This window comes from Lottia gigantea, assembly GCF_000327385.1.
Source record: "Lottia gigantea unplaced genomic scaffold LOTGIsca_10, whole genome shotgun sequence".
Taxonomy (NCBI): Eukaryota; Metazoa; Mollusca; class Gastropoda; family Lottiidae; genus Lottia; species Lottia gigantea.
The window spans coordinates 2,063,061-2,084,126 of record NW_008706747.1 but is presented as its reverse complement, the minus strand read 5'-3'; the positions used below and the strand labels follow the sequence as shown (position 1 = coordinate 2,084,126).

The following is a 21,066-nucleotide window of genomic DNA, read 5'->3' as shown; positions in this document are numbered from 1 at the left end:
ACTCTCGTTTCCTTCAATACACTTATTATATTATTTACAAATATTTCTTTTTATCAATTCACGTATCTTATTCTTTCCTTTCATATCTTTTTCTATTTTACACTTCAAAATATATACCCAGCCTATTGTTCCGCCATATTGTTACCATCGACTTCTTTTGTCGTCGCTCATTCAACAGGTGGCTACCGAACAAATTTCAATAAGATTACATTTTTTAAAAAGTGAAATCATATTTATTTTAGTTTTTTTATTTCACCCTCATTCAATTTTTCTTTCAATAATATTTTTGTAATAAAAGAAATTATTCTTATAGAAATCATTCGTTCCGTTTTATTTGATTTTCTATTGTTTTTTTTAGTTTGCTCTGTTTTCAGCCTGTGACGTCAAAAGACAACGACTGTGAAAAGGCTTTTGAATGCATTTGTTCTGCTAATAAAAAGATCAATTTCTCTTCATTGGAAGCCCTTAAATTCCCGTAATGCAGCTTTGTCTTTTCGTCCGAATTTATTTTAGGCATATTTAAGACGGTGATAAATCGTTGACGCATCCTTTCGTATAAGAGTTGACAGTGACGCAACGTTGAAGTAGGGTGATAAACGCTGATTTGGTTCCATCGTATAACAGTTGTCGTTGGCAAACGCTGACGTAGGCAATTTGTTTAACAGTTGTGGTTGGCAAACGCCGACGTAGGCTTTTCGTTTATCATATGGTGGTTGCAAAATGTGGATGTAGTGCTTTCACAAAACAGTTGACGGTGGTAAAACGTTGACTTACGTTTTTCGTATGATAATTGACAGTGGCAAAACGTTGACGTTGGGTGAAAAAACGTTTACGTTGGGTGAAAAACCATTGACGTAAGGTGGTTAGACGTTGACGTAGGTCTTTACTTTACGGTATCCAAACATTGACGTGTTCTTCAGCAAAATGTCGTAAAACTTTATGTGATGTTTATAACTCAACCCTTTTCGAAATAACACCGTCCGCTTAATTGATCAAAATTTAATTTCGGACATAATTAGTTTACAAGAACATTGATGGCCGATCAAGAAAATCGACTTTCTGCCAAAGAATGGCAACTGCTTGTAAGGGCACAATATGCTATTAACAATGTAACAATGGTCTAGCAATCACACCCTTTTATTCAAAAAGAAAAGAAAATGGAGGTAACAGAAAGAAATTTAATAATTTTTGTATGATTGATTAATTCTATTATTGCTCTTATTGTGTTCAAATTTGAGTTTGGAATTTTTTTATGAATTTATCGGGTGCCTAATGCCCACCATATTTTACTTTTGGTGCGCATGTCTAGCCTCTATCATCCAGTACTTCTTTGGAATATGTACAGCTTCGACGAAAGATATCCTCGTCGTAGACAGATGCAGTCTTTGCGTCAGTGCTCGTAGTGCTCAACGCAGCAGTGCCTGTTTTTCCGCTTCAATATTTGATTTTTATTCATTGTATTCAAATCTCACAGTTTCATAACTTTTGGCATTGATATCGCTCTAGCTCTAATGCCCTTCTTATTTTCCTTCTTGATAATAAAAATCCTTACAGGCAAAACTTTTCCGTTCATCAAAATCTCGTCCAAAGTATGACAAAAGCGAGCGTAAAAGTTGTATAGAAGTGGATTCCAAAGTGAAGTACCATCAGGTGTTTTGAAAAGAGTAAGCATGATCTACTTCGCGCGCGGCACCCAGATATGCTTATTTTCCGTCTGAATATATTTGTGTTTGTTGTATTCAAGTTGCACATTTTCATGAACATCGAAATGACTTTAACGCCCACCATATTTCCTGATGTAAGTCGTATTGCTGTTTTGCCATAACATTTAGAAGAGTTAAATGTTTGTTTTTGTGGTATTCAAACAATCTTTCAAACAGAGTTGTCGTTCTTTGTAGCCCCTTTCCATGAAATACCAATACTAGAAAATGTCTTGGGTTTATTTTCGTCTTTTCATTTGTAGAATTGAAATTCTATATAATCTTTTAGTGGTAGAGAGTCTAAGAATCTGAAGTATTGAGGTTTTGTCTCGAGCTAAAAGGAACCAATGTTCGCTACAATGGTTCCAATCTGTTGATGCAGGTCTCCGAGGAATTGTTCCATTGTCCATGTGAATCTGAGACTCCATGTTCAATGTTCCTGAAGAATTGGAAAGGATTAAAGATAATCCGAGCATTTCATTGGTCCATTATTACAACAACCTGTGACTCTTTGCCGCTTATTGATTTTAAACGGATTGACAATGGAACACGGAGTGGCTTCTTTTAACTAAATTTGATTAAGACGCCGAAATTCTATTGGAAAAAATGCTTGAACAATTTTGTAGCAATATTCCTAAAGTCGACCCGATTCAATGCTGTAATGGGATTCATTGAAGCGATTTCAATGCTCTATTCTATTAAGAATATTTGGTGGTTGTTTGGGCAGTTCTAGATATTAATTAATGTATGGGCAAATACTCAATTTCATTTATTTTGTTTGCTTGGTCTGTGGTCGGCTGTGACATCGGTATGGAAGGCAAATTCTTCATATAAGAAGCAGTAGAGTAAAGGAGGGGGGGGGGAGGGGACTTTCTAAACCCATGATTGTAGATTTCCCCGATGCCAAAGGCCCCTTAAAACTGAAAAATTATTTTTTATAAAAGTACATCGGTTCTCGAGGATCCTTTTCTACCAGCTGATCCCTTTAAATCGGGTTTTCTAAGATTATCTGTACCCATTTACAGTTGGGTCGACTGGAAAGACGCAAGGGGAATCCTTACTCTAAAAGGGTACCAAAATGTAGACCACATAAACATTTTGAATCACGAAAACACGCGTCCTTACGGGGTAAAAATTGCAAATTTGCATAAGAAATTAGTTTTCATCCAATTTCACAGCACTCTATACCGGCGGCCATTGACAAAATTGGTTCTAAACCCTACAAAAGAAAATAATCCTAGAATTTTTCTAACAATAATCATTTATATTTTCCCCACAGTCGAATCATATCGATAAATATTTGTCTAACAAGAGATAAAAGACGTCCAATAAACGTTTAAATGTGGCAATGGCGACGAAAAGCTTTACGACTAATAATTCGAGACTATAGTATCAATACGCGCTATTATATCCACATTGATCATCGGCCGCCATTTTGATTTCTTTCATGTCAAAGGTCAAAGTCAATTATCAGCTCGTTTGTGATGAGAACAACACTACATCATCTTCAACAAGTCGCTTTTGACAGAAATACCACCCCAAACTCTTAATTCAATCCGTCTATTCCACAAAACAAATATGGCGATTGATGGTTAATTTTGGCGCGAAGAGAGAACCTTGTCAACCGGAACAATAATATATAGCCACCCGCCATTTTCTCGACCTTTTGAAACATCAATAGTACAGTTATTTTCTCTTTATGTCAGGAGAGTTCCACACTTAATCTGCGGCCATCATATCGTCTGTTTGCACAATCAAACTCTGTCGAGATGAATTCCACTCTAAAACTCTTTTCAAATCTCATTCACCTGCCATTCTCGCGAGATTAACGAGCTTTTATCCGCCATTTTATGTCCAAACATCATAAAAACATAGTCGTACAAATAACTGCCATAAAGACGGTGTTGAATCAAGTACAGCCACAGTGATTAAAATTAAGTATGAAATATCTAATCCAATAGACCCATTTCTTCGATCCGCCATTTACTTTCTGTCTGTTGTTTGCTTACTTGTCGCCGAGAACTCGCGAGATGCGACCTAACAACAATAATTTGTGCCTTGACGCCATTTTAAATTCTTTGACGTGGCGTATTCATATTTGTTGCTGGATAATGGAAATTAGATATCTTTTCAACTTCGGATTCCTTTACTGTTCTCTCAGAATGGCGACATTTTGTTTTATGGGCGCAATGCCAATGCCTCGTGTGGTACAGGATGTGAACGCTAAAGATCCTTACACGGATGGAAATAAAAAAATATAGTAGCTCAATAACAACATGAGAATTTGACGTAAAACTCCATTCCGTTTAGTATCTGCCAATATATGTGGAGAAAATCGGACTCCACCCCTTATTATTCTTTAAGTACGGCGACTTTCATTTGCCTCGTGTGCTACAGGTTGTGTACCTCAAGTTCCCTAGACAGATTGAAATTGGCAACTTTTGGCTTGATAATGAAGAGCATAAAAGTAGAGCGTAAAGCTCCATCGCGTTTCGAATTGATTTAGGCCAATCAAAATTTATTAAGTAGGCCGATATGCCTGTAGAAAACGTAATTAGCGAAAAACATTTCGAAACTTTTAACACGAAGCGAACACAATTATTACAATTGGTTGAAATGTTAACTTGACGCCCCCTAGCGGTTTATAAAACAAACTCTTATTTGTCGCCCTTGTCATTGTTTGATTATCTGAAAGGCGAATGTTCACCGGAAGCAAGGTCTTCACAAAACATCCCAATTATCGCAATTTGTGTCATTTGTCTTTAAGCAAATTACCTCCCTTTTAAAACTCTTCTTAAAGAAGACAAGAAAAGCTTGAAGAGTTCTCAGTAATGGATGCCGCTATACATTAAACCTCATCAAAATTAACCTCGGGCCTGGAAGCTTTTCTTCTTTTTATTTTCTATTCTCCTTGACTACGGATATGACGTTAAAACCGGAAGTTTCTCTAAGGCTAGAGAGTTGTTTAGGTGTATTAAATGGGGATTGTTAAGAGTTGTATTGAGAATGGTTGATAACTTCAATAGATAGTGCGATATTCAGAAGTATTATTCAAATTATAAATTATTAGACCTAATGACAATTCTCCTTACAAATTCTCAGATATTCAATTATCACTGCCCTCTAGCGGTATATCACTTCATCAACTGTGAAGAAATCTGTTGGATGATTGCAATATTCATATCGTTTCTTTAGCTGTTACGGTAACACGTTCAAGAAACTTTTTTCGTTCAAAGAAATTCCAGGTATTTTCGAAGATTATGCAATGTTTCTGCTATAATAGAATTGGTTTAACTTATTTATGTTCAAAAGTCATAGTTGTGTCCCGGCTTGTTTCATATTCCAGGGCAAAACACGATGTCAAAATGGAGAGGTTGTGTTTAATTTTACAAGTATTCGCATTGAAAAGTTGCACCTATCTCGACACTTGATGCCATTCTGCGGCTAGGTTTGTCAACTCCGCATTCCTAATCAATTAAGTTTACATTTCTGGAAGTGGAATTATTTAATCCGTCCAGTGATGTCATTTTTAGTGTGGCGACTCACGCAAATTAACAACGTCTTTGTGGTTTTCTTTACGAACACGAAATAATGTCACATGAGCTCACGTTTCCCCTCCCTTCTCAAAGTTTTGATATATTGTCTTTTCAATTTACTTTCCGTGTAGATTTTTGATTAACGGTTAAAATTTCGTTTTAGTTTTACTCACTCGCTATCTTACACAATATTGAGTATAAGTTCTTTCGGTAATTAAGCGATATATAATATTAACAAATAAAACGAAGAAGGTACAAAAGAGCTACAGTGAGATAACGCATTGTCCCGAGAGTTAAGATAGGAATGAAAAGACACACCAGACATCTTCTAATTATCGTGAAATTGGTCAGAGAAATTCATCAAGAGTCTGGTTATCAAAGGGTTAATCATATTTAGATACAAAACAGAGTGGGTAAAGGGAAGAATTGGTAAGAAAAGCACGCATATAGGGTCTATTCGATTGTTTGGACAAGCTCACATAATGGACTGGATAGACAGAGAAAGATGAATTATGTAGACACTATTATCCGTTCTTTTTCTCCCGAATAAATCCCCGGTTCTTTGATGCATACAAACGTATTTGTGCGAGTAGGGTAAGGAATGAGTTTTTGTGTGGCCATTTATATAAGCTTATTAATCCCTCCAACACTTTATTTAATGAATTTGGTTAACTTCTGATATGAACTGGCATAGAAAAAACCTCAACTCCGCATCAATCATCAAACACTCAAATAAAGAGATCTCCAATCTTCATGGAAATTGGTTTCATTTCCTTGCCATTAATTTACTGAAAGATGGCAAAGAATTGGTGAAAAACGTGCGGAGATTCTGGATGCTTGAATAGCCACAAAAAGCTGGTTTTGATGTGAGGGGATAAAAGCGCGGGAATATTAATATTTACTGGTCATTATTACTTGATATTGAATCCCATTGAATCCCTTTCGATACGTCATACACACCAGTCGTCTGCATTATTATAACACTCACAAAGGTCGAGAACTCGCGAGAACTCGTTACTTGGAACTCTTCAATTGAAAGGAGAGAAAAGATACTAAAAACATGTTTAGTTTCAGAAGAATAGCTTGAGACGAAATGAATGAAATGAATCATAAAGCGTAATGTCCGCCATATTTGTTTTTCCACATTTTCCCGCCATATTCCATTAAGCACGAAGCCGACTATAAACATTGGAACCAAAAGTCTATTTTTCAAGATGGCGACAGGAAAGTTTGCATATCAAAGTTTTAATGGATTCGGGGGGTTTATTGAGTATAAATTTCAAGCCAAGTGTGTGATGTAATTTTAACCCTTTTGTTGCCAAATCAGGCGCGATTGATCTGAATGACTTTCTTAAATGGAAGTCTCCATGGATGCACCAGATTGAGCCTAGCTCAACTCACTGTTTGTGATCCTTTAACGGATATTGGACTCTATGGAATTCCATAGCCTAATTTAAGACGATAACTTGATAATCTGAACTAATTGAACTGTTAATTTGAATGTGAGACTTAATAATAGAGACTATAGGAAAATTCTAGAAATTATTGTTCCCCGACCCCGCACTCACATCTCTGCAGCTTTCATCCACGATTTGTGCTGTGTCTGTGGATTATACCAATCTGGAATAGCAAAATTAAGGATGTAAAGCTCCAAATTCAATATGCATATCTTACATGTAATCACCTTAATTATATGCAAAAAGAATTATAATTATAATGATATGATTAAGAATGCATTATAATTCACTAGAAACACCAATTGGACGAAAAAATCCATTTAATTTCAATACCCTATTCTGAAGCAGAAATATGGGAAATTACTGAACGTTTAACGTTTCATTTCATTAGCTCCTAGTCTGGAGCAGTGACGTCTTTTAAATTCTTTTGAATCATTTTGCGACTATGTTAGTCAAATCAAGGTTCTTTTGGGACAATTAATCATGTTTACTTGATTACTTTAATTACGGATTACCAATTACATGTATTATCTATCTACATATATTTTCACGATTTTGTTATTTTCGTTCAAGGGATTTTCCTTTTGATAAAGCCTTCTTCGGTTTAATTTTTATTGTTAAAATCTGCATAATAGCTTACATATTTTTTTAAAGAATAAATAACAAAAGAAATTGTTTACTGCAAAATAATAAACACATTCAGAAAAAAAATAGATCATTATTTTAAAGAAAAGCAAAAACGTGATCTAATACTAACAAAAGTTGCTCATATCAATCTATAGCGTGCACAATTGGTTTTAACGACATCTTGAATGGCGACGAAATTGAAATGCATTCATACGCTAGAGCAGAATAGAATAAAACAATGCGTATTAATCAAAAATATCATTCACGATATTTCTTTTATCAGATCAAAAATGAGATAATGGCGGAAAATGTCGTCCATTGTTTCCTTAGAAATTTAGGATTAAAATTTAAAATTACCAAAACAAATTCGTGCAACCTTGAATGATTCAAGTACGAATTATAAATTTAAAGTAGCAATCCCACGTAAATATATCAGAATTGTTTAAATGTTTTTAACGAAAATATAATTTAAAGCATGTTAAAATATGGTACAAATCTTAAAGTAGCTTTCTCATATAGATATCATGCTAGAAAATTCGTGCAACCTAGTGGCAATCCCACGTAAATTTAATTTCAGAATTGTTTAAATGTTTTTAACTAAAATACAATTTAAAGCATGTCAAGATATGGTACAAATCTTAAAGTAGGAATCCCATTTAGATATCATGCTGGAAATTTTCAAATTTATGGCATTAAAGATAACTGGTATTCTTAACAATAATTGTACGAAGATATTCACACATAGCAAAAAAAAAAATGTCTTATTATTCGAGTCTATATCCTGCCTTAAAAATACATGCAATTCAATTTTGTAGTCTCGGTTATGTGGCTTTGCTTCAAAAGGTCAAGTTTGTGCATTTTGAGGAATTCGAGAGGACATTTCGTCACTGCCTGAGTTTCATACATTTTTGTACATATTTAATCTCACTTTGATGTATAAATTTTTAGTATAATCTAGAAACTGAAAACTTTTATAAATGGGAAGGTGCCTTTAATGCACTAATAAAAACATATATTATTGAACTTAAACTTGAATTTTAGATGGAATGAAAAATCCCAGCCCACAAAAAATATTTTTATTTATTTTTTGCTGTGTTTAATCCTGAAATGTTCTAGATTAAACCACGTGGTCTTATTTAGGCGTAGATTAAAATAATTAAAAAATAATAGATGTTTATACATAGGAGAACTTATATAACCATGATTTATTAAAGACCGATTTACACTGCGTAACCAATTTTTCAAAATAGAGGAAAGAAATGCAGATACGAAAGGAATTATTCTGGTAATGATACATTAAAGGCCATGGTTCGCCTATTTCAGGGGTTGTTTTAGATATACACTGCGTAGACAATTGTTTAAAAAAAAGAAAAAAAAACAAGAAAGAAATGCAGATACGAAAAGAATTATTTTCCATTTGGTTTACTACAAGACAATTCCTTTTCTGAGACTAAGGTACGATTGGTCAAACGGACGGCGACCCGTCCCTTAAAATTGAATTCCACATCCAACGTTCTTTATAGGTATTCTAAGTAGGCCTACAGTGCATATCACACTGCAATACAATTCCATAGAGTTATTTATCTCTTCAATTGCTGGTTCCTATTGTGGCATATTGTGATTCTATGACAGTTCAAACATTTCTTTCGCACATTCGTCAAAATGTCAGAAATTTTGCAAAATAGTCCATGGAATAGGCACAAAAAGACATTGTAATAGTTCTTTCCAATTGCTGGTTCTTATTGAGGTCTATTCTGATTCTTAATAAAAACAGAAACAAACAGTTCCAATAGTTTTTTCGTCGCAAAGTCAGAAATTCTCCAAATAGCCTTTAAAACAAGTACAAAAAGAATTGAAAAAAGTATCTATTCGATTAATCAAGTGTAGTTGTAAATTTTTAATGTTTATATTTTTCATGATAATGACAATAATGTCGATCTGAATGACGAGAAATAATATAACGTTTTTTTAATGATTTTCGAGCTTTTATCTCCCCTTTTTGTGCGATTCTTTCGCCTTCAAAATCAGAATTCAAAGAGAGTTATTCACAAGCTATAGAAATGTCAATTAATTTTCTGTTTAAGCTTAGGTCTGCTGGGACAATAACACTCAAATCGCAGTAGAACTTTAGTTGCGTATAAAAAATTCATAGCTCCGTATAATAGAAAATATGGCGGCTATAATAAGAGGCATTGTTTCGTATCTGAACCATCATTAAGCGAATAAAAACATTTGGGTGTAATAGCACAAATGATAATTGAGGAAAATAAAGAGCGAAATTAATATTTCATAGTCAACTTGTTCGGATTTGTTATAATGGCTTTTGTTGATTCGTTGAAATTGTTTTTAATCAGAATGTAGGTCTCAACTCGTGAATTTCTGGTCAAGTTTTTAGTCCAAAACATCTCTCTCCATCCCAGCCCCTTTTTTTCAACCTGGTTTCTTCCTGTCGGTGATGCGAGTGACTGTCCTGGAAAAAGCGTCTAGTCGTTCAGATGGGACAGTAAACAGTCACCCTGTGTGCTACAGGCTTTGCACGTTAATGGTCCCTCGACAGTTCAAAATCGAATAAATTAATGCAGGCTTTGCCGCTGTCATGGAAAAATTCCATTCATAGCACCCCGTCTGACGTTGCCCGTCTTCATTTGCCCACATGGTACAGAAAAGCAGGACGTAAAACTCCATTCATTTCATTACATTTTTTCTATTCCAGCCTCTAAGAGATAATTGTTGTAATAGTAAATAAATATTCAAAGAAAATCCGGACCTTCACAAAACAGAGACTATAGTTTTACTGACCCTTCTCCGGCCGACAACTTTTACAATAGCTATCATAGGCTGGAATATAGGCGGGTGTTTCGGACTAGTAAAATCTGTGTTTTGATAAGGTTTGTTAATTCCACAAAGTGCATGCAGTGAGTTGATAGGGTCTACATTAGTGTCATGGATCTAGTAGGCCAAATTTATTTGCTGGTCAAAAAATAACGAGCATCGTCAGAAAATGTCTAGTATCAGATCATGGCGTTTTTTGGGGCTTCAAATTCGGTAGCCCATGGGGTGGATCTGGGACAGGGGCCGGGGCGTGTCTACGAAACAGATTGCTAACCATTGTCATTTCTATTGTGACACCAAAGTCAGTGATGGTGGTCGGAGGTGTAGTGTTGAGAAATCTAGTTTAGTCATTCGGTAGGGACAATGAACATGTCCCATGTGTGCTACAGACTTCACACGTTAAAGATCCCTCGACAATAAGTTGGAAAAAAGCAGGCTAATACTGCCAACCTGGCAAAATGTCCCTCACATCACACTACATGGCATTACCTGCCCAAATTAGCTATAGCCTATCGGGTGCATATCATTCAGAACGTATAGCTACAATTTCATTTCATTTTCATAAAACGTTGCAGAAGGTCTGTCATCGGTAAGGGAGAGAACCCAGTCTTAAGCAATGAGGGTCAAAGGTTAAGAAAGGTCACGAGGGGTTAGAATATGATATTATGGGTATTGTTCAGGCTTAAATGATCGTCAGTGGCTGAGATTTCCAACATAATACAACTGATTTCTTGGATGTCTAAAGAGCTTTAATAATCTTAATTACTTTCATTTAAAGTGGCACCGTACAATTTCTGAAAGCACTTTAGTAACTTGAAGAGCATATCATGAAACGAATGTTTTCAGACATTGTTACTGTTGACTATGGGTCCTATGTTCTATTATTAAAAAAAAAAATTACTAAAACAGTTTGGACCTAATTTTTTGTCTAATTTTTGTGGCGTCGTACAATTTCTGGAATTACTTAGGTAAATTGAAGAACATATCATGAAACGAATGTTTTTAAAACGCTGTTGCCGATGGCCTACACTGATTCCTATGTTCTTTAGTTTAGACCGCTTCTCTGTCCAAAAACATATCTGACTCCTTTTACCAGTGCCTATGGCAAATTTGTAATCGTAAGATATTGGTGAAAGGGGACCCTTTGATTTCATCTCAAATCAATTTAACATACAGCCTTCTGATGGCTACTGGGCTCCGTGGGTTCGAGTCCCCTACGACAGAAACAAAAGTATTATAAAGGCTTTATTCGGGAAAACCCTTGACATATTAGAACAATTTCTGCGTTGTGATACAACTTTAAACGAGGTAAAATCATTTCAAAATAGCATCCTAAAATACTTTTAAAACAGAAAAATATTAGAAAAAAAGTAAAGAAAAGGAAATCAAGTGCTAGCCTCTTTAAACATAAAAGCCAAATTACTAAGAATATTGGTGCATCAATATAATATTGAATGGCTTTAGAGCAACATGAATAGAGGTTTTTAAACACGGAATGGAATTCAAACTAAATCATTTAATCATATAAAGTGCTGAGCGAATCAATGGAAATCAAACTCAGGGCAGACTTCAGGAGACCTTCTCGTTATAAAGTAAGATCGAATGTAGAGCGCGGGAAAACTCGGTCGTTAAGGAATAACCGCCATCTTTGTATAAGGCTATTTCCCGCTAAAAGGACGGAGGGATTTTTGGAATCAAAATTCAAAACGAAGCAACAGAAATCAAACTCAGGGCAGACCTCAGGAGATCTTCTTGTTGTGGAGTAGATCGTGTGGAGAGCGTGGGAAAACTCGGTCGTTGCCGACTAACCGCCATCGTTGTTCAAAGCGATTTCACTGTTTAAATAGAAACTTCAGCCAGGAGTGGAAAGCTCTGGAAAACTCGTTCGGCCTGGAATCGACACCATCTTTAAGTGTTGCGGGGAAAGTTTATACTTTCGAGTGCAGCCTTTAAACAAAATCATTACTTAACTTTTCAAAGAGATCGACAAGATAAGCTTACCAGGCTACTTCTGAGGTAACACGCAGAGATTTCAAACGTTAGAACAGAGTGACCTATTCGATACACAAAACCACTTAAACGATTCGTTATAGGATCTTGCTAACTGAAATTGTATTAATTGTGTAAACGGTCAAATACGGATATTACTGAAGATGACCGAGAGGTGTATTAAATGAAGGCGACCAGGACCTCATTTAGTTAATAATCGTTACAAAACCTTCTCCTTAGACACTATTCATCTCCAGTTTGAAAGGTTGTTTTTGTCCAGAACGTAGAATCGAATGGACGGGGACAAAGATTAAAAGAGAAGTATTGTAACCGTCATTTACTTCACCCTGATCTGTCGATATTCGATTGCTGTGCTGGAACAAAGTCCTCTTAAAGGAACACAATCACATAATGAAAATATTACACTATGCATATGTTCGATGTACTATGCTGGAATTGGGTAGCCTACTGTATCGAAGCATAAGAAACTGAATGCATTCGAGCGATCGGTCAATGTTCGATTGCCCTTGCAGTAACAATGAAATGCAGGAACAAAACAGCAGAGTTAAATTACTTATTTGGAAGACTTTCGTGTTTGATTGTTTGCGCTGGAACTAACCCTCGCCCAATTAGACTGCCCCCTCTCCCTTCTGGCTGGAACAGTCAGCCCTTAGGCAATATTGTGGGCCCTTGTTGGCCCCATAACTTAATGGTTCTACGAAAAGCCAAATTGAGTGCAAGGGCTGCTAACAAATTGGACCACAATGAAATTTTGGGGTTATAAAGGAGGCCAAGATACTTTAAAAATCAGTCAAACTATAGAAGAGCTATATAGACTAGAGAGATTGACAGTTTCTCGATACCCCGTCTCTCTATCGTATTGATCTGGACTATAATTACCCCAAAATACATCTTATTGGTTTTATTCATAATTACTTCAATAAAGGTCCCTTTCTTCTCTTAAAGCTCCTTCTAATTTCCATTAACCGCAGAGTCAAACGGTGACCATTGAGGTACCCGTAGCAGTCAGGGGTTAAATGGCGTTTTACGTCGTACTCGAATATTGCCTCACCCCCTTTTTTCTTTTTTTAAAGTCAAGAATGCTCCCCCCTTTCTTCTCTCAAAGTTCCTTCTAATTTCCATTAACAGCAGAGTCAAATTTTGGTATCATTAGCGGTCAGGGGTGAAATGGCCCTCCTTTCTTAGTGTTCCTTCCAGAAAAGTGGGGATGCTCTACCCTTCAGTTTCCTACCTCTAACACCCACTGGGCTTGACGTCTCAGAAACATGAATTTTTTAGCTAAGCCAATCAGTAATAGTGTTCATAGCTCAACGTCGAAATTTGAGCCTTCAAATCCATGTGTGTCCAGAATTATCTGCGATTGAATGTTAAAATGACAACTATTTGATTGTGATATATAGAAAAGACATATATAGAAATAGTGAGTAAAATTCCCAGTTTGAAGTATTTTTAAAGGAATTATGCGATTTTTGTACATTTCTAGTACTTCTAAAGACTATTTACATATTTTCAAGCGTGCGATCCAATCAAATCGCTAAAGTCACAAACAGAAAAAAAAACAGCCTAATGACGTCAAGGCATAAGACGCTGTTCTTAATAGCTTGACATTGTGAAGAAGCCATAAAACGAAATTAAACCCAACTCGTAGTTAATTAAAGAGATTCTGGGTCTCTAACAGAACAAATCAGGGGCTTTAAAGTCTCTTAAAAAAGAAAATTACACTGACAAATCATCAAAATGGCGTGACCTAAATTTAATTCATCACGTGACCTTGCAAATAGGAAATAATTTTCATAATCTCTGATGTTTTTGTGGAAAAAAAAAATCATAGAATTCCTGCACAAAGCCGAGACAATATTAAAAAGCTCGGTGTATTTGCCAATCAAATAAACCCTCAGTGCAATGTCAGCCTAATTCCTTTAATTGATTGGCTTTGATTCACATGACCACATGCGCCCCATTGCCAAGGGACGTCACTCTTACTGTTGCTTTTGATTTCGTTTTGATATTGTTGCTTTTGATCTCAAAGAATATTGTTATAAATAGTAGGCTATTATAAAGCAAAAGGCGTATCTTTTATTTTAGTTTTTGTTGAAATATAATAAGATTTATTCTGAGAAATTTGATTGAAAATCAGATCTGGATGTTTCGTTCAATATTTTTTCGACTCAACTTGTCAGCTATGATATGAAGTAATGAATCTTACATCTTCCGTTCAATGACAACTTCCTTACTATTTGCGAGTAATTCTATGATATCCTTTGTTTAACATTGACTTCAATCAGACTCCTAGCTAGAGGGGTGCCAGAAAATTTTGTGAACCCCATCCCCCCCCCTCCCCCTGAAAAATTTAGACGACTTACATGACTTGTTAGGTCGCTATAGTTGAGCCCCCCTACAAAAAAGCTGGTCCTTGCGGTGGCTCAACTACCACGGGGCCCCCACCTCAAGAAAAAGTCATCCATTATCCAACACTCATCGAGTTGAGCTTCAGAGTCCTTGGCCAAACCTTTGGGCATTGAAAATCTAATGTGGGTTCAATTTCAAAGCTTAAAAGAAAAGAGACCACTGTTAAATTGTAAAGATGTCAGTGTACGTTTTATGTACTTTACAAACCTCTTGAAATAAAGAAAGAAATAAAAAGAGAAAGTGACATGCGCACTTGAAGTCTTTATGTGTTTATCGGGGCTCTTATTTATGGCGTAAAATATGATACACTTTGTAAAGTTATAAATGCATAAAAGGGGAATGTAAATTCAGATATTGGCTGGTTTTAAAGGGAACTGTTCGTTTTCTGAAAGGCAATTTGACTATATGTTCGTCTACAAATTATAAATAACCAAGTAAATAATGCTTAGATCCCGGAACAGCTTTATTCTGAAGTTATCATAATATGTCCTAGCTACACAGATTTGTCGGTGAAATGCCCTATCGCTCCAAGACTCAACCATGTTAGTCTCTGTTGAGTATATACGAGGATAGTTTTCAGTAAAAACTCAAGACTATTTATGACCAAAGGGACATTATTAGTTGTTAATTTGTTGAAACTACAGACCACAAAATATCTAATAGTATTTTCAACAAGTAGTTCAAGGGAAAGAACTACATTTAAGGCTACAGAACACAAACAATATCTTCGCATTTGATAAAAAAAAAGGTTACAGAAAATACAACTAGAGAAATCGAACGCACCTATTTAAATTGCACGTGCACTGAGTCTGCGCAGTAGACAGGAAGTACTTTCAGTGGTAAACAAGTATAGTGTAGAAAGGTTTGACATCATCATGTTGGTTGTATTCAGAATTTATATTCTTTCTCTTCTTATTTCATTGGTAAGATCGTTTTTCTCAAATCTCGAGACCTAAGCTAAGACATGTAAATATGTTTCTTGCTTTAAAGTATGGTGGCCAATAAAAGTACTTGTGCATCTACTCTCCAACAACAGATAGCTCACGATTCAATTTTGTCTCGCATGTAAAAAAGATCCAAAATGAAATTTTCAAATTATGTCATTGGACTTGGAATATCTTTGAATCCATAGAAAAATATAATTTTTGACAATTTTACATTTTGAAATAAACGAGGATGTTTTTTTCTTTTTTTTTTGTGTATTTCAGAAACAAGTTGCTTGTTTAGATGACTTAGATGGATATATAATAGAAGGTGAGTGTATTAACTATGTGCACTCCCTGAAAGTGTAACCACTATGCCATTGTCGGCATTATGACACTAATTTTAGCAAATCTGTGCATCTCTATTAGATATGCTTAATGTCTACATGTATAGCAAATCAAATTTACGGGAGGATATCCTCATATTATACCAATAACGCTGATGCACCTGCATCCTGACCTCTGTTCTTATTTCAGCAAGTTCTGACTGCAGCAGCCTGAGTGATGATACTCCAACACTAAAGATCTTGTCAGACTTTAGTGTTATGGCTAAAGCCCGATGTGTCGATGGAGATCAAGAATTTGAGACAACGGACGGTGTGAACTATTTGCTTCCAGCCACATTCACTTCTGGCAACGATAGATGTCAGCTCATAGTACGTTTAATAATGCTAAATATATTTACAAAAAATGTAACACCCCTAATTTTGTCAATGGATTATTCTTAAGATGAGCCCATTACTGCTAATGTGTGGAAGATTTTATTTTGCATTTAGGGATGCCGAGTTGCAGACAAACAACCAAAATAAGATCAGGCACGAAAATTATGACCGCACATACATTGCAGTTGATGCTAGAAATGATCTGATCTAAAATGCACGTGTGTTGATCCAGTTCTTTCAAATCTCTTTTCTTTTACAGAGACGCAAGCAGATGTTCTATGTAGAGGTTGTTGTACTGTTTGGGTCGAAAGAAGCTAGAATATTGGGCAACTCGAAGACGTACACTTTGGTTTGCTCTTTCGACGATAAGGGGAAGTCCCTTTCTGATCGTATGTCCATTATTGAAGGGTAAGTATATATATCAAATACTGTAGTAATATAGCCTACAAGACTCTGAAGCTTACATAGCAGAATAAGACGTAAAATTCCACGTTATTTGATTTGTTACAGGACCTTTGTACCAGGAGAGATGGTAAAAGGTTATGTATCAAGTATAGATTCGTCTCATATCACTCTCAAACTTCAAGATGTCATGGATAACGACATTGGGACGGATATATCTGTAGATAACTATGTCTCGCTTCTCGCCACCTCTGATGGTGCCAGTAAGTATTTGTGGATTCAAAGAGTCCACATAGCTATTACGGACTTACGTCGTATACCTTGGCTACTAGCCATCTTTCTCGTATCACGGAATGCAGCGTTTTGATTGAATTGTACGCCAGCATATACAGACAAGCATAGCTCTGTAAATTAGTCTAACGTCCAGACTATGTCGAAGATGTATCTGTGCATAGACGAAAAGGGGCTGGACGATAGAGGCAACTGTAAGTTATACTAATTTTGACACTGAAATTCTGTATATATTCTCCAGGGCGATACCTTTCTTGCTTTGTCGAGATTTGTCACATTAGGTATCCGTCACCTTTTTGAGCAGTTATCGCCCTTGGATAATATGTATCTACTTTCTCGTTGTAGACAGCGAGGTTGGACTGAAGCCAATTAGCTGTGATGTTATCAGTGACAAGGCAAATAACAGATATAACATTCTTAGATCTGGGTAAGTATTTCCTGCATACACGCACGTGCACTTCTTGTCTCATTAAACTTGTGGATTCTTCTTAGGAACAGTCCACTTTATGCATAGGTAGTTTCAGCTACGAACAACAGTCTTTTGTCAATTATTTGAATACGCACGTGCATTTTGTCTGTTGACCTAATAACTAAAACTCTCTATATCTGCACGATGCAACAGGATCTTTCACTGTGTCATCCAAAACTTCTCCATTTTTCGCAAATTCTTGGAGAGGAATCCCCACTCTCTCTCTTAATAGAATTCATTTTCAAAGAGTTTCAAAGGCATTTCAATGTTGGACACTGCCCCATTAACTTCAATAAATGCGTCTTGTATTTCAGATGCGGCCTCGGTCAGTTTTTTAAGAAAGGAGCAGGGTTTACCACCAAGGGAAAGACAGCTCGCAGTCCTTATTTTAAACTAATAATGTTGGACAATGACGATACTGTACAATTTGACTGCCAATTTGCTTTGTGTAGTGGAAACTGTGATGGAGTAAGTCGGTGTTTTCTTGTAAAAGTCTTTCTGGACTTTGTGGGTGTACCATTCTAATTTTCAAACAGTTTTATTGATACGCCTTGGTATCAGGGATACTTTGAAGGCTTCAATTCACGTTACTGCGATGCAATCCCCGCCAGTTTCCTTAAAGCTGCATAATTATGATGCAACGCTAGCAGCACTTTAACGGTAGATCGTTTGCACTATGCCCCTTCTGGCTTTTGTGAAATTTCCATTGCTTCTACGCTGCTTGGTATTTTCAGCCTTCGTTAGTCCAATAAGGTGAAGTAGGACGTAAAACTTTATTTTTACATATTTTTCAGACTTCGTGTGAGGATGAGAATTAATAACACCAGATTCTTTTTGAATTCTTTTATAAAAAAAAAACTCTTACAACGCAACTTGGTTATTTTTTATTGTACACCATCGTCCGGTATGTTGTAAATTGAGTGCTACGGGTTAGAATTCTTCATGCAAATAGGGGTTCAAGACCATCAGTTTGTGTCCTATCAAAAGCCAAAATCGAGTCACAAAATATCGGTAATATTGCCCATTGGTGATCGGGTTGGGGAGGAAGCTATGAAAACCTCCAAAAATTGAGAGATTTAAACCCATATCACATCCTATCAGTAAATTTCAGACGTGGAAATCAGGGATTTCGGATTAACAACTGTATTGCGTCTGGATAATCAGACCGAGCTTTTCGCGCGTCTTGATGATCGAGTTAACAAAAATATACAATATGGCTGCTCCCGCAAAGAGTACACCGAAAGATGCACAAGTTATGGCTGCTATTTTGAAGGATATGGGTGTAGTCGAATACGAACCACGTATAATTAATCAAATGTTGGAGTTCTCTTATCGTAAGTAAAAATTTTCTGGGAAATTTCGTCTAAAATGGAGTAATTTTGCAATCCAAATTTGTTTCTTTTGAAAAGAATGATCAAGGGACGCAACTCTTTCATATGATTGAAAATATCAGACCACAGCTATTGACGCCAATCAGTAGTGCTGATGCATCTTTCTTACATGCAGATAAATGCTGTATCTTTTACCTCTAATATGATGTATGTACTTATTGGTATAATTTGGAAAACTATTTTAGCAGTGCCATTTATGTAATATGACAAATTTGGTACTGTAATAGGGTGTATAGAGACATGTTTGAATGAATGCACGGACCTAGATCTATTCCAGAGCTTTTTCTAGAATTCTAAAATTAATCTTGTTATCTTGCAGGTTATGTGACAGATATATTAGATGATGCTAAAATATATTCATCTCATGCCAATAAAAAGACTATTGATGTAGATGATGTCAAGCTAGCTGTTCAGTGTAAAATGGATCATTCTTTTACAGCTCCACCACCTAGAGACGTAAGTAGACCTTGGTATAGCCAAGCTAGAAAAGATATTTTTGCTCATCTGCGTACCATCAAAAGAGAAACACAATTTGTCTATTTTCTTTCAAGGATGTAAATTTAGAGGGTTTGACAAATCCTTCAAATCTATAAAAAATAGGATAGTCTTTGATATATAAAGGGACAGGTAGGCCACTTTTTGACCAATCATACTTTTCCACATTGATTGAAATTGAGTGTGTGAGGTGTTCAATGCAAATGTGTTTTTTTTTCTCAGTTATTAATGGATATCTCTCGTCATAAAAACAACCAGCAGTTACCATTGATTAAACCTTATACAGGCCCTAGATTACCACCAGATAGGTATTGTCTATCAGCTCCAAATTACAAACTTAAAACTGCTAAAAAGGTAAGTCTTAATTATGCTGTGGGACTTTCTTAATCTTTATTTTGTCTTTCAACCCAGGATTTTAGATGGCTCATGATGTTAGATGTTACCCAAAGGTATGTTTCCCCTTGTCACTGATGCAGGTCAGAGCAATTAGTTCTTGTATGGAATGATAAACCAAGGCCTCGTGTAATGTGCACACATGTTGATTAAGAACCTTTAACAATTGGAATCAAGGTGGGCTTATGTCGCTGTCTGAGCCAAATTTCCCTCATTGCACACTGCATTGGCCCAATCAAGTGCAGAAAAGTAAGAGTTTAAAACTGGAATTCTTTTCCTTTCTTTTTCAGCCGAGAATTCATTTTGATTTACCAATGAAACAATTGAATCAGTTTGTAACTTCAGGAGCCTCTAGGATTAACTTGAGTAGTTGTAAGTGTTATATTTTTATTATGTAATATCACTTTTAGATACCGTTAATTATAATTTTTGAATCGCTACTTTTGGAAAAGTTTCACCATGACAAAAGCCAATTTTGGCAAAACTTTTGATATATATACAAAGCTGTTTCATTGTAGAAGAGCCAGATGCCAGATTTAAATTCTAAAAAGTGAATTGGAAAGTTGAAATAGAGCTCTATAGGCTGTAAGAACCATTATCGCTTTAGGTATATGGAACTTGTGTTACGATTTTTTGGCTATGAATTTTTTTCAGTAAAATCAAGTAGTGGTGGAACTCCAACTTTAACAGTAGTAACAAAAGCTGTCAGTCAACCTACTGTTACTATAATTAGCAAACCAGCTTCAACCACGCCCAAACCTTCCATTAGAATCAACACAGGTATGCACAAAGGGAAAATACTTTCAGATTACTTATCCGGGAAACACACCTAAGAGGCAATCAGCCGTTCGTATGAGACCGTAAACTAAGATCCTGTGTGCTACAGACTCTTATCTTTAAGATCCCTTGGCAGATGGAAATCGATAAAGAGTAGGCTAATGCCACTGTACTGGTACTACTGTCCTGGCACAATTTACTTCATATCACACTGCTTTGTGTTGGCCATCTTCATTAATGCATTAAGGTGCAGAAAAGTAGGACATAAAACTACATTTCATTTGCTTTTAAATGCTGTAGAACCTAAGGTTTTCAACTTATTTCAATAATGGTCAAGTATGTGATAAAGTTAGTAATTAGAATGCATGGTCTTTTAGCCAAGGACATATTTGTCCTATACCATGCAGATCATATGGTATCTAATTAATTATTTTATTTCTTTCAGGTTCAAGTATATCAAAAGTAGTCCAGCCCTCATCGAGTATCCTTCCACCAAAAACCATCATAACTTCTTCGTCATCAGCTTCTTTACTTCCCACAAATATAGGACCTCCTTCAGCTCAAATTACAGCCAATCCTTTTAATCCTTTAAAAAGAAAACTGGAAGATGATGACTACGATAAAATGTAGCT

At 35.9% G+C, this 21,066-nt stretch overlaps 2 protein-coding genes across 2 annotated transcripts; both read left to right on the top strand.

The window, feature by feature from the left end:
- Positions 1-15,429: 15,429 nt before the first annotated feature.
- LOTGIDRAFT_229975 (hypothetical protein) lies at positions 15,430-18,247 on the top strand. Its single transcript, XM_009046155.1, has 8 exons — positions 15,430-15,494; positions 15,780-15,825; positions 16,032-16,210; positions 16,476-16,624; positions 16,727-16,881; positions 17,255-17,336; positions 17,693-17,846; positions 18,173-18,247. The coding sequence occupies exons 1-8, from the start codon at positions 15,447-15,449 to the stop codon at positions 18,194-18,196; spliced, it is 837 nt and encodes a 278-aa protein (XP_009044403.1). The 5' UTR covers positions 15,430-15,446; the 3' UTR covers positions 18,197-18,247.
- A 344-nt stretch (positions 18,248-18,591) lies between these two features.
- Positions 18,592-19,651, top strand: LOTGIDRAFT_109218 (hypothetical protein; the record flags this gene model as incomplete). Its single annotated transcript, XM_009046154.1, has 3 exons — positions 18,592-18,712; positions 19,089-19,225; positions 19,487-19,651. The coding sequence occupies 3 exons, from the start codon at positions 18,592-18,594 to the stop codon at positions 19,649-19,651; spliced, it is 423 nt and encodes a 140-aa protein (XP_009044402.1).
- Positions 19,652-21,066: the final 1,415 nt, after the last annotated feature.